The sequence below is a fragment of the Erithacus rubecula genome (assembly GCF_903797595.1).
Source record: "Erithacus rubecula genome assembly, chromosome: 5".
Lineage (NCBI taxonomy): Eukaryota > Metazoa > Chordata > Aves > Passeriformes > Muscicapidae > Erithacus > Erithacus rubecula.
In genome coordinates, this window is record NC_136687.1 from 44688427 (window position 1) to 44701464 (window position 13038).

The 13038-nt window shown below is 39.8% G+C and overlaps 1 protein-coding gene across 1 annotated transcript in view; it reads right to left on the minus strand.

The window, feature by feature from the left end:
* Positions 1–12485, minus strand: part of ENPEP (glutamyl aminopeptidase) — a 34831-nt gene extending 22346 nt beyond the window's left edge. Inside the window, exons 1-4 of the mRNA XM_079306382.1 lie at positions 12418–12485; positions 11631–12285; positions 6608–6749; positions 3651–3782 (exon numbers count right to left, since the gene is read on the minus strand). Coding sequence (XP_079162508.1) covers positions 3651–3782; positions 6608–6749; positions 11631–12271 — 915 coding nt within the window. The 5' untranslated portion in view covers positions 12272–12285; positions 12418–12485. The remainder of the gene's footprint in view (positions 1–3650; positions 3783–6607; positions 6750–11630; positions 12286–12417) is intronic.
* Positions 12486–13038: the final 553 nt, after the last annotated feature.

The following is a 13038-nucleotide window of genomic DNA, read 5'->3' on the forward strand; positions in this document are numbered from 1 at the left end:
TGCGTCAGAAGCCCATAGCACCTTATTTTATTGAACTTCTTATCTTTCCTACATATTATCATCACAGTTTTCTCTTGTTCTTGTATGTTTGAAGATCTCAAACCCACTGAAGACAGTGCATTTACTAGATCTGTGACCCTTCCCAGACATGCTGGCCTGTGCAGGTTGAGTGGCTGTTTGACCAGGACCTTGGGATGGTCACAGCCCAGTCACAGCTTTGGTGCTTTCTGGGCTGCTGTGTCCTGGGAAATCACAGCCAAAATCAGCTGTCATTTTTATGACCAGTCAAGTCAGGGAAAACTGGCATGTTTGGTAGCCCTGTATGTGATGAGTGACTATTTCTGTGCTCCTCCGGTGTACTGTGTATATGAAAGTAAAAAATTATGTGTTGAATGTTGACCTTTCTATCCCTGAGCATGATACCTGGGATGGGTTTGGCTATTGCTGTCAAGCAGTAGGAAACAAGCTGTGGAGGACTAGAATCTTTATGGCATTCATGCCCATGATGAGGAGGCTTGAAAAAAACTTTTGAGAAGTTATCCTCACATTGTGAAGGCAAAGTTTGAGACCAGAATTCATGGAGCTTTTTGGGGATCTTTCCCTCAATCTCTTTGTCCCAAAGCCTGCTGGAGCTGTATGTAAGCTGAAAATCTCCAGTGTGGATAAGAGACTTCTCTATGGAGTGAAGTTTCTGGTTTTAGGAAAACCAATCTATCTCATTTTGCCAGCTCCATGACTCTTATGAATGGGACACATTCATCTGACTACACTGGTGTGGCTTGTTTACTCCTTCAGTGCTGTCAGCCAGGAGTTTAGGGCCCAAGCTGAGAAAAGGAGCTGGTCTGTTCCAGAAACACTTTTGGAGCCTGACAACACATTGGTTTCAATACCATAAATTACACTTCTTCCAATGAGAGGAGAGGATGGGAAAGTGGTCAGAAATAAAGCTGGAACAACAACAACAACAACAAAATTTTAAAAAACAAATTACAAAAACAAAAGACAAAAAAACCCCTTTCCCTTCCACCCCCCCCACCCTCCCCAAGCAAACAAGAAAAAAAACCCAAAAAAACACCAAAGAAAGCTGAGGAAATTCGATCAGCAGTCTACTCTAGCCATTCCAGGATTTCCCCCAGGGTCAGTTTGCAATCACAATCTGCAATTTCCACTTCTGTAAGCTCTTTACCCAGTTTAGCAGTCCTCAGTCCCCTAGCTGATCCATATTAATGGTTTTCAAAACCTTCGGCCTATGCTAAAACTGACTTTGGGTTTCATTTGTATAATCTCCTCTGTGATTTTCCAAACCAGACATTTGGTTCCTGACAGGTAATCAGCTCAGGAGCATTGTTTCCAGCTGTAGGCACATTTCCCACCACTGATTTCATGAATGTTTTCGTTAGGGCTTTAGAGTGAATGGCAGAATTTTATAATAATTTACTATGTCATGAGCTCTATGCTCTTGCTGTTGTTTATGAAAGTAATTTATGGATCAAGTGGATTCAACTTTCTGTTGAATGAGGGATTTATTGTTAGAAATTTACACAGCAAACTGGAATGCTCTTTTCAGTAGTTGGTGAATTGAAATATCTCATTGTTCAGCTGGTCTTCAAAGTTCTTGGACAGGAAGCCTTGGAAAGGTTAGAAGAATAACTTTCTATATATATGATTAGAACCTCTAAAGATAGTCTGGTTTCCCTGGGTAAAAGATAATTTTTAGTGATGGATCTTATGCATGTATTTTATATTGGTAAAACCATGTCCATGTTAAGAGAAAGGAAAGTTATGATTTTAACCTCACTTAAACCCCAAGTTTTCTAGTGCAGGCAAGCCCTCAGACATTGTTTAGTGAACAGCATTAATAAAATATGAAGTAACATAGGCCTGAATTAGAAAATGTTTCTTCAGGCAACCTCTGTACCGACATGAGTACCCTGCTTCTACACACACACACTTTAATTACCATGTTTCAGTGGACACTCCCTTCTATTTAGAAAAACTACATCCAGTCAGGAACATTGTGGGCTGTACTGTTTCACTTGGGGAAAAAAACAAATAGTGACCTCTGGGCCACACTCTGGAGCATGGCATGGACAAGTAGTGAATGTTTAACTCTTGCATGTACAAAACAGCCTTACACACTTCTTCAGTACTTGTTTTCCCTACTGCACTATGTTCTTCACAAAAACCTGGACAAATTCTGATTTTTAAAGGAACTGAACTCTAGAGAATATTTATTGAGACCAAGTAGTCAAAGTCATGTCCCTGATAATGAGTGGATCAGCCATGCTGAAGAGAAATTGGTTAACAAAATTGTGTGACTGGGTGGCCTAAAAGTGTACTCCTTTGAATCACCTAGTTGAACAGCAGAGACTAAGAACATTATGTCTGTATCTCAAAGCAAGCTCCATTTGCCTTTCTAAGTGTAATTTAGCTTTAGTTATTTGTCAAGTGATAATATAAGCATACAGCATGACACTAGTGAGGGCACAGAGGGAAGCCTCAGCACAGTGCTGTGACAGGAAGTCTTTGCTAAGAATCAGAATCTTGGAGATTTCTGTAAGACAGATTTTAACATCAGCTAACAGGCTTAAGTAGGGAAGGATTTTATGAGCTTTTTTGGTTAAAGAAAGTAAGGAAGAGAAAGGGAAAGTTGCCTGTCTGGGGTTTTATTCTAGATTCCATGTCCATTTGGGACATTGTCTACAGAAAAGAGGAAAGCACTGCCAGCTGCTGTGAATGACAAACCTTGTGTTACATGAGGGGAAAGGAAGGGGAAGAAGGAAGGGCATACAGCCCTAGGGATCACTCTCTGTATCAGATGAGGAAAAGATCTAAAGCAATAAACAGCAGGTTGAGTATCCCAAACTAGGTTTAGGCTAAATGAGGAGTTTCTGTTGAGGTGCGAGTTGTATTTTGGATTTCAGTTTGTGATTCAATGTAATGTCTTGTGATCTCTTTATGCCTGATCAGCTACACCTTCAAGAGATTTGGACCTAAGCAAGAAATGGATTGGCCTGCCTGCTGCATCTAAATGAAGGAGCAATTTTAATTAAATTTAATTAAACCTATTCGCTTCATTAGGGGATCTACCAAATATCCACCTGTTTAGGCAGCACTATCACTTCTATACTTACTTTTACAGATCTTATACTGGGAAATTGCCTGTTGCCACTGTTGTAAAATAAAGCAAGTCAGTACATAATGGCACATAGCACTGTAGTCCTGTGTCTCAACAGCTATAATAACATCAAGTGCAATTCACACTTTTTAATCCACAGAAAATGATTAAGTATTTGTATTCATGGCCTGTGACTCTCCTGTACCCCCTAACTTGTACATCCCTTCAGTTACAGGCTTCAAGTCAAAGATGAGTTGGAAAAAGAGTATTCCTTCCTCACCTGTGTGCCAGTGTGGCAGTACTAACAGGGATCTCACAAAGATGGGAGACAGGGAAGGACTGCAAAACACTGTATGTAGTCAAGGTCAGAGGGTCACTGTGAACACCTAATCTGATGAAATAGGCTGCATAAAATACGCTATAGGAAGTGGAAAAATATGTCCCTGTTTGTATAAAAAGAGATTTTAAAGAAAAAATGCAAACCAAGGCACATCTGTCATCTGAACCATGTTCAGGCTACAGAAGGACTTACAGGTATTCCACTTGCAGATGTTCTCTCTATCCAGTCAAACTGGTGCACTGCAAAGCATACCAAGTAAGTGCTCATGGGGACTGACTTCTCAAAAGTTGTTCGAGTCCAGCCATCGCCGAGCTGTACAGCTTGCTGCAGAAATACAAAAAGAATCAAATTGATTTTTGAAATTGCAAACATATGCATAAGAGTACAATATTTGTATGATGGCTGCAACTGCATGGGAGCAACAAATCACCTCTCCAGGTCTTCCTCTTCTGGCATTTCACTGAAGGCATGAGAAAAGACAAGATATTTTTCTTCTGAAATACATGAAATGGTACTTTGCTTTTTTGCCACTAAACAAGTTTACCTTGCTCTAATTTTTATCAGGTATTTGAAATCATTCACATGAACAGAAATTTTGCAAACAGGAGTTATCTGGTGTATGCTTTGTTCTTGCAATTGTTGCATAAAATAACATCACTTTAGACAGAGCAGAGAAGAGACTAAGTTCTTCCCTCTCTTAAATACATGCATCATGTATTTAAGTCATGATGCAGGGATGCTACCTGGACTATAGACCAGTCTAATGAATCTATCCTGAATTAATTCAAATACAAATGAGCACTGCTAATTGGTGAGTTGCCTAAATATATATAAAATTTAGTGCTGATCATAGTTTTTATTTTGCTAAACAATTTAAAAACATTCTTGATTCTCCCAGATGTTTTTTCCTCTAAGTTTATTGACAACACTAAATAGGAAGGGGTAGCTACTGGTCTCTTCTTTCCCATGACCAGTGACAGGACTCAAGGAAATGGCATGAAGTTAAGTCAGGAGAGGTTTAGGTTTGATTATAGGAAAAGGTTTTTCATCAAGAGGGTGAAAACTGGAACAGGCTCCCTAGGAAAGTGGTCACAATACCAAACCTGACAAAGTTCCTGAAGCATTTGAACAATGCTCTCAGGGACATGGTGAGACTCTTGGGGTGTCCTGCACAGGGCCAGGGGTTGGACTTGATGATCTCGAGGGGTGCCTCACAACTCAGCTTATTCTAAGATTCTATTCTAAACATATATTTCTTCTATTCTTTTTCTGATATAGTCTGAAACTTTTTGAGCTTCTGACTGGATGACTAACTTAAATAGAACAAAAGCCAAAAGCATATAAAAGAATTAGCCTTCTAGATTTACAGTGGTCCATGAGATTTTTTTGTTACAAACACAATATAACTAAAGCCCAGACAGTTAATGTTACAGGTAATATGATTTCATGAGCAAAACCACCTATTCACAGATATATTCATAACTCCTTGTTGGAAATAGTATTCACAATCTAATTTTCCATTATTTTACCATTTTGACTCTATTTTGATATCTTCTGTCATTTCAACAAAGTCAGAACTTGAGTGGAAAAATTTTGAAGAAACTCAACTCCAGTGAAAAATGCAAATGAAATGTAAAAGATTCTGATTTTTCTGATCTGATTTTGCCATGCTGATTTATAAAGCTCACACCACCCAAACTACTATAGGTCATGTAACATACAACGTGCCTTGCATTTACAAACTCTTAAATTTCCATCTGTGGAAAAGATCTTTCCCAAAGTTCTTTCACTACTAAGACCAAAGCTACTGACCTTGACCAGATGAAAAAGTGTCCTTCTAGAATCCATTAGTCAAGCCTCAACATATTCAGCATAACCAACATTTTCTTCTCTGTACTTATTTTTTAACAAATCAATTAAGAAGCAGTAATTAGCCCTTTGCAAGTTTATTATTGTAGGTCCATACTAGAGGCAAGGTCCACATGTCAAGGTGTAAAGTAAATCTCAAAACACAATAAATCTTGATAATATACTGTATTATCCCCTTACTTCCTTGCTCATACTCTCACTTATCTGAGGTCTGTGAGGAAAGGTACAGCAGTCTCCTTTCACATGCTGTTCATCAAAGTGCCTGGTTGTCTTCTAGGTAGCATAAAATATTTTTAATAACAATGGGTCAGAGCTTTAAATGTGCAAAGAGTATGGATGCAGCTGTATCAGCCTGGTAATAGATATCTCAGCTGCATTGCTAGGAGAATAAGTTTGGGCTCTCTAAATAAAAGCAGACCTTTGCTTTCTGGGTGGGGGACTGATTGGAAAAATGCAAATGCCAACAGTCTGGAGGCTGGAAGCTCTTTTTTCTTCCATTTTTTTTTTTCTTTTTTAAACTTGGCACTTAATCTCCCACTTCAGAACTTGTTATTAGAAATTATGCAATAGACTATACATTCAGTTGAACTAGAAGATACCAGTAGAGACTCTCTCATCTGAAAGTCATTCAGTCTTCTTCCAGAAGGTAGATAATTGATGCCATAGAATTTCATGCAAAATTTGGAATTTGACACAGTAGGTCCAGAAATGGATTATTTAGGAAATTATAGACATAGCAGAAGGACAAATGTCCACACCCATGAGCTGACAGATGGGGTTTCAGATCCTCCATTATTTAAAAGAATAATCCTAGTCTTTCTGGCTGGCAGGATTCTTTGCCATTAAATTGTGATCAGCAGATCCTTGTTCTGGACCATCATGCAGTTTTAGTGATTATTTCAGACTTTCCATCTGGGAAGCAGCTCTTTCAGAGTACTCATTCTCTGAGCTTACCCACTTTGACTGAAGAACCTGCCAATATCTATTTATAGTTAGCAGGGGATGCTCACATGGAATATGTGAACAGAGGGTCAGCTGGCTAATGACAGAAGAGGTGTTTCATTTTTGCTTTGGATTTGACTCTGTGCTGCCCTGTTGTGTGCTGGTGGACCACTTAGAGTCCAAACCAGCCAACCAGTTCTGTTCATGGAATGTTTATTAACCATGAGTTTTACAGTACCTGAGAGGTAGAGTCTGTGAACATGTAAAACCTGGCAACCCACATTACCTTTCAGCAGCTCTACAGAACTGTTCTGAAGCAGCAGTTGGGAAATACAAACCTGTACTGGCATGTTTGAAAGCGCTTGGTACGCATCTTGATGGATGATAGATATGTTGTAGGTTGCCTTTTTGTTTGGCTCATCAAAGCAGGGAAATGATTTCCGTGCATCTGTTGGCTCATGATCAGTAGCTGCAATGCTCCTGAAACAGACAACACATTGGCAAGACTTCATTATATGGCTTTGAAATCCTGTCTACAATTTGAAGCATTTCTTCAAGGATTTCACAAACTAAATTCAACTACAAATATTTGTGCATATTTATCTATTCATAGAAGCAGGTCACATCAGAAATGCATGAGCTGACATTGCATAGTCAGTCTGTCATCAACATTCTCTAGGTTTCAGATCAAAACTAATGCAATTGCTTATCATCAAATATTTTTAGGAGCCAGGCAATAAGAGAGGCATGACCTCTCATGCACAGTGAAAACTTTGCTCACCCTCCTTCTGAACTTTCCCATTGATTTATGCACCTAAAATAAAGAATTGATATCACCTAAAAGGAATAAGTCACTGTAATAGTTGTTTACCCACTACAGTGTATCTTGGTATTAGGCTCTTGAATACCTCCTGAAGGGACACCTTGAAATTGTGTAAATGCCAATACATCTCATCCTGCTTGTGCGTTTCTTTTTCTTAATTTACCACATATATTTTTCTGCTAATGTTCTTATGCTCCCCCGACTCCATTAGTGAAACTGCTGGCAAAAGTTCAGGTGAACATCCTAGTACGTAACTGATGCTACACAAGCTGTGTTGGGGGAGTCAGAAAGTAATCTCAGTTATGCACAGCCAGCTGGAGGAACTAGACAATAGGGGTCATGTAAAAACATAAGGTGAAGGCTGTGAGCATTCATATTGTGCTTGCTTCTCTCAGTGACATCAGGCTCCTCCCTTTAATGACCCACACAGTGGCAGAGCATATTCTCCAGTGATTGATGGTGAAAGGGATCACAGATGCTCCTTCAATTAATCTGGAATGTTGAGCATTTTCTGACAGCACTTCTACAGCTGCTCCAAACTATATTAAGGCAGTTTTTCTTTCCAAAAAGTAATTAAAAGTGTACATCATAAATTACAGATCTGCAGCAATCCTAGAAGCTCACTTGACAACCAATTTTTTACAATGTTTCTGTTGCCCTTGGCATTTCCCTGTGACAGTTAAATACTAAACTGGTCATTAGGAACTTGTAGCAGCAAGGGTCATTTACAAGCCTGACACAGGTAATATGTCTGGGTTCTCTCCATTCACGTTCCGTGGAATAGTAGCTCAAAGGTTCATGGGCAGAAAGCATAATGAGCATTCACCTTAACATAATTTCAGACTCAACAGAGTTTCTTTATCTTGGTGCATTCTTTGCTGTCACTCTCTACTTTTCGTAGGATTTGAAAGCTATTTCAAAATTAAGTTTACTCCAAGCCTCCAGGGCAGTGCTTCACAGCTATTGGTTAAAAACTTGGCTATGTATTTTGACACATTTATGTCTTGTTCCTACAGACTGATAACATTGTGATATATCTGTTGATTTATAAGGTGAAAAATCTATCTATCCTCATATGTTTGTGGAGACAGACAGACATTAGGAGTGAAAAACCTCAGCACTACCCTTCCTATAGGCTAGATTATGAGAACTCCAGACTATGGCATAGAAGTGGCAATAGAAACATGAAATGTTGTAATTCACTCTCAAACTGCATAATGTAGTTTTTGGATAAGATTTTCTTCACTTTTTGGTGGCTTCTGCTCTTGATATCCAGACCTTTAAATATGAACTAGAGTTGACAGTTGTAAACATCATAGTAATAAGAAGTGAAAATTTGGCTGAGACTGCATCCAGCTGTTCTCAAAATAAAACAGTAATACATTTAGAACCATGATGAATTTTCCTTTTTCCCCCCTCCCCTGAAGTACAAGGTGTTAGTGTCAAATCCTTCCTCCCTGAACTAATTAAAGCATTTTTCTCCTAGTCTTTCTCAGACTTTTGACTTGTTGCTTCTTCTGAGAAAACTTTTTCCTTGAGGAAGAGTCAGCACTGTTACTTTTGTATACAGGAGAAAAATTTTCCCTTGTCTATTCAATAAAATCCTAAATACATCCCTGTTTGCCATGTGGCAGCCTCTTGCTCTCTTATGAACGACAGAGGGAATTCCTAAAAAAGGGAAGCTATACTTTGTCACTAATAGCAGTGCAAAATCAAAGCCAGCTGTTGTGACATGTTTGTATTATTTTTAAAACTAATGAAAAAATACAAGAGGGCTTCAGCACATTCCTTAAGAGAAACTAGTGACTTGAATAACCCAGTACACCAGCCAATGACTCTTCTTTTGCTCCTTTCCATAAGATCTGAAAACAATAAAAGTGTAATGTAGTTATGCTCACTGCATCATGCAAAGTAAGGAAGGACTGTTATTCCTTTTCCATCAATGGGGAAATGAAATGTGCAATCAGAGAAATAATTTTATCAAAGGACTTAATTGCTTATGGCTAGATTTGGGAACCACAGAAGCATCTAGGCAGGTCTATGCCCAAAATTGACATTTTCAAAGTTTCTGCTTTCCTGTTTCCTACCTGCATGTGCACATCAATTTAAATAGTCATGATTCCAAGGTATCTCACTACCTGCTTCAGGGTATGTTCAAAAGCACCTTTTTCCTGATGGGGATTATGTGATCTGTCTGAACAGGATCCCCAAATGAGGCATTCTTCTCCCTAAGCCCCTCAAGGATCCCAGACTTAGAGACATGTTCAGCACATCTCTACCTGTTTTCTAGGAAGTGGGCTAGGAGATTTGAATCTAAGCAACAGCAGAGCCTGGACATGTGCCCAGTTTGTAAACAAAAGGCATTATAGCAATGCTTTGGCAAACCTTTGCCTTCCCAGATAAACATCTGGGGAGCAGCTCAGCTCTAGAACCTGACTTTCATTCTTATTAAGTCTCTCAAAAGGTCCTGCTGCTTCTAACATTGCACAGAAGGGATAATGGAGTAGGTTAATTACATGTTGGATCTCCTTTTCACCTTAGCCCCCTTCTCTTTAACATCCGCAATTAACAGACTTGTTTGATCATTGCTGTTACCTAATCTGATTTATATTTACTTGCAACATGACAAGAACAGAATTATTTGGGTTGAAATGTCCCAAGGGTGGTGTCTACCTCAGGCAAAGGAAAAATAAAAATTCAAATTCCAGTCAGCATTGTGTTTAAGCAAAAATCTGGGGGGAAATTAATTTTTAATAAATAATAAAACCCTTCCATCACTGTCCTTCCTCACTCCATTCTATCCCCTGCCCTCTGCTCCACAGCAGCAACTTGGCTGGTGGTTGCTTTGCTTTTTTGTACTTACCACTATACTGCACACCACCTCTGCCACCCCCACAAACAATCTGCCCGAACTCAACCACATGAAAAATATTTCAGAATTTGCCACTCACAAATTCTTGTTAAAGCTCTTCTCAAGCCTAAAAACCTCACACCCTCAAGTTTCTTTCTGCATTGAGAGTTTTCAGACAGCTGTCTAGGATCATCTTTGCAACTGTAGTTTCCAGTATCCAATTCAAGAAGTAGGAACAGTCAAAGTAAGCTCACATTTTATACTTTCTTTAGTTTTAAAGTTATCCTTTCTTCCTGGTATCAGATGCTTGGCCCTTGTCTACCTATACTGTCTGGATTTGAGGGACAGGCACTCACCTCTCCAGCTCTGCAACTCAGAAGACCTGTGTTCAGGTCCTGCTGTTCTGGGGCTGTGACAGACCTGGGGCTATAAATTTAATATCTAGATATCCTTCACTAATGAAAAGGAAGTAACACACCTCAACTTTGAAAGATGCTAGGACGTTGCATTTTAAAACTGCTGTGGCGATATCAGATGCTCAAAGTATGAAACCAAAGCTGCTCAAAGTATAAAACTAAAGCACCTTTTAAGTCAGAGCAGTGCTGCAGTCATAGATAGAAGAAAACAAGAGGAAAAGAGCTGCCTGGTGTTCCAACTGTTCCCTACATGACCTCTCCACAGGAAAAATCAATGCTTGCTTTATCCTCTGCCTCTTGGATCTGCTGTTGCTGTTGCCTATCACTGCAGCTACTCCTATCAGTGGTTGAATGGAGCTGATGAGACTCTCACTCATGACACCATTGTCCCTGGAGGACAAAAAAATGCCATGAAAATGCATCTACCATGTTCCTCCTACAGGGTCTTGTAAAAGTCTAGCCAAGTTTATCTCCCTGCTGTAAAAGCTGGAAAAAGTCACTTCAGAAATGTAAATATCAGAAAATGGGTGAGGGTCCTTTCCATATATTAACTGTGAAGAGAAGCCTTTGAGCAGTGGACAATGGCTTTTTCAAGCTTCTGCCTCGAAGCTGTACAAACCTGGCAAGTGGAATGGCTCAGCTGAACTAGTAGAGGCTTTGTAATCTTTCAGTGACTGTTGATATTTTAATAAGGAAGAAATGAAGCACAAAAAAAAAGAGTAAAAGATGACCCTAATTGTTTTGACTTTCCTACATGTAATTTAAACCAGCTGCAAGAGAGACAGGGAAGTTCTGATTTGAGTATTCCTCCGGCTTACAACATCAAGGAGGTATGCTATCAGGAAAACTATTAGAAACACATTTTACACCAAAACTGCTACCTTGGGATAACAGAAGAGAGTGGTGATAGTTGTATGCTATTTATTGCCTATATGGTTGTATGCTATTTACTATAGAGATAAACACAGGCCTTGATCCCTCCAGTTCTTTGAGGAAGTCATTCAGTTCAAAGGTAAGCTCAGACCAGAAGATTTTGAAAAGGTTTTTCAGAATAATAATAACAAACCCCTCATCTCTCCAGCCCACATTCACTAGTCAGAAGCCAAAGGGTTTGAATATAGCATCTTCTTTAGAGGAATGAGAAAACTAAGGAACAGCCCAGAAATGTCAGCAAGTTGGTGAGAGATAAGATTGAAAAGCTGAAATAGGAATAGAACATGCCTGAGCAAGTAAAAATAGAGTAGAAAGTTTAATAAATAAAACTGCTTTACTTGATCTGTCCATTCTCAGTGTAGGTGGTCCTATAAAATCCAACCAGTGAGCCATTCAGCCAGCCTTGAAACTTCAGGGTGAGCACATAGGGATTACTTTCATTAGTGACAGAGAGCTCTGCTGCTGCCTTCATCACAATGTATTCTTGTGGCTTGTACTCAAAGCAGTCATTCAGAGCAATCTGCTCTCCTGAAGATTTCTGGAGTGTGGGCATTTCTGTAACCTTGGTTTCTCGCAGGTGAAGCCACAGGGAGCTGGTTGGTTTTTCCAGAGCAATAGATATACTGACTGTCCCACTGTAAGTGTCTTTTTCCATTTCAGGCTTGATTTCCAGATCGTAGTGGACAGGCTTGACATAAGAGGGCAGCCTAAAATCCCTCCAGTCTCCAGTCTCATCATTCTTGGAAGGACAGGGATCCAAATCCACTGGGGGAGGAGGCTCTTCTGTTGCTGGTAGCTCTGTTGCTGGTCTCTCTGTTGCTGGTGGCTCTGTTACCTTTGGAGGTTTAGGTCTGCTCAATCCCACACCAAGCCCCACAGCAAGTCCTACAACAACCACGACTCCACAGATGATAGCCACATGCTTTGTCTTCATGCAGTACCTCTTGGACTTCTCATCCTCAAAATCCATGCCCTCCATCTCTGCTCCTAGGTCTGTTCTCAGAACAAAACATAAACCATAAAAAAGCTTATTAGTCACTTCAGCATGTGCATTCAGTAAACTCAGCAGTCTTGGTTTGTATTTTAATTGTGTAGCTCTAGCTGTTCTCTGCCTGTCTCCTGCACCTCTTTCCACGAGACACTCGATTAATTAAAGACAACATGCATTTAGAGGCAATGGAGATAGCAAATAAGTGCAGCAGGGCGGGGAGACAGAGGGAACTGACACAGAACATTGTTTCTGCCGTGCTCCCCTTATAAGCAGTGCAACCCCACCCCCCAGCCCCTCCTGTTCTGGCCTGAGTTAAATATAAAACAGTGCTATGTTAATCAGCAGTCAGGAGGTGATCAGATGCCAAGGCTCTGTCAGCAGCTTTCAGAAGGAGTTTGCAGCTAGAGGTGTAACTGCTCCAAATCCTCAAACTTCACCACTACCTCTTCCTTTCTTACTCTGCTATGTCTTGTTTAGGTTTTTGTGGTTTGGGTTGTTTTCTTTCTTCCTCTTACTAAGAAAGATTTCCTTGAATTTCCACCCTATAGTTTGTGAAATGACATCTCAAAACTTGCGAAAATTACATTTATCTTTCAGCTGTTTCCCCTCTTTTCTGGGCTCGTTTACCTTTGCCAAGTAACTCAAGGCAGTCATTAACAGATGAATGTGCAGTGGAACAATAAATGTTGATCACCGCTTCAAACTTTAACAGTTGTCTAATTCCTCTCCCCCTCACAGGGCCAGTTTTCTAGGAG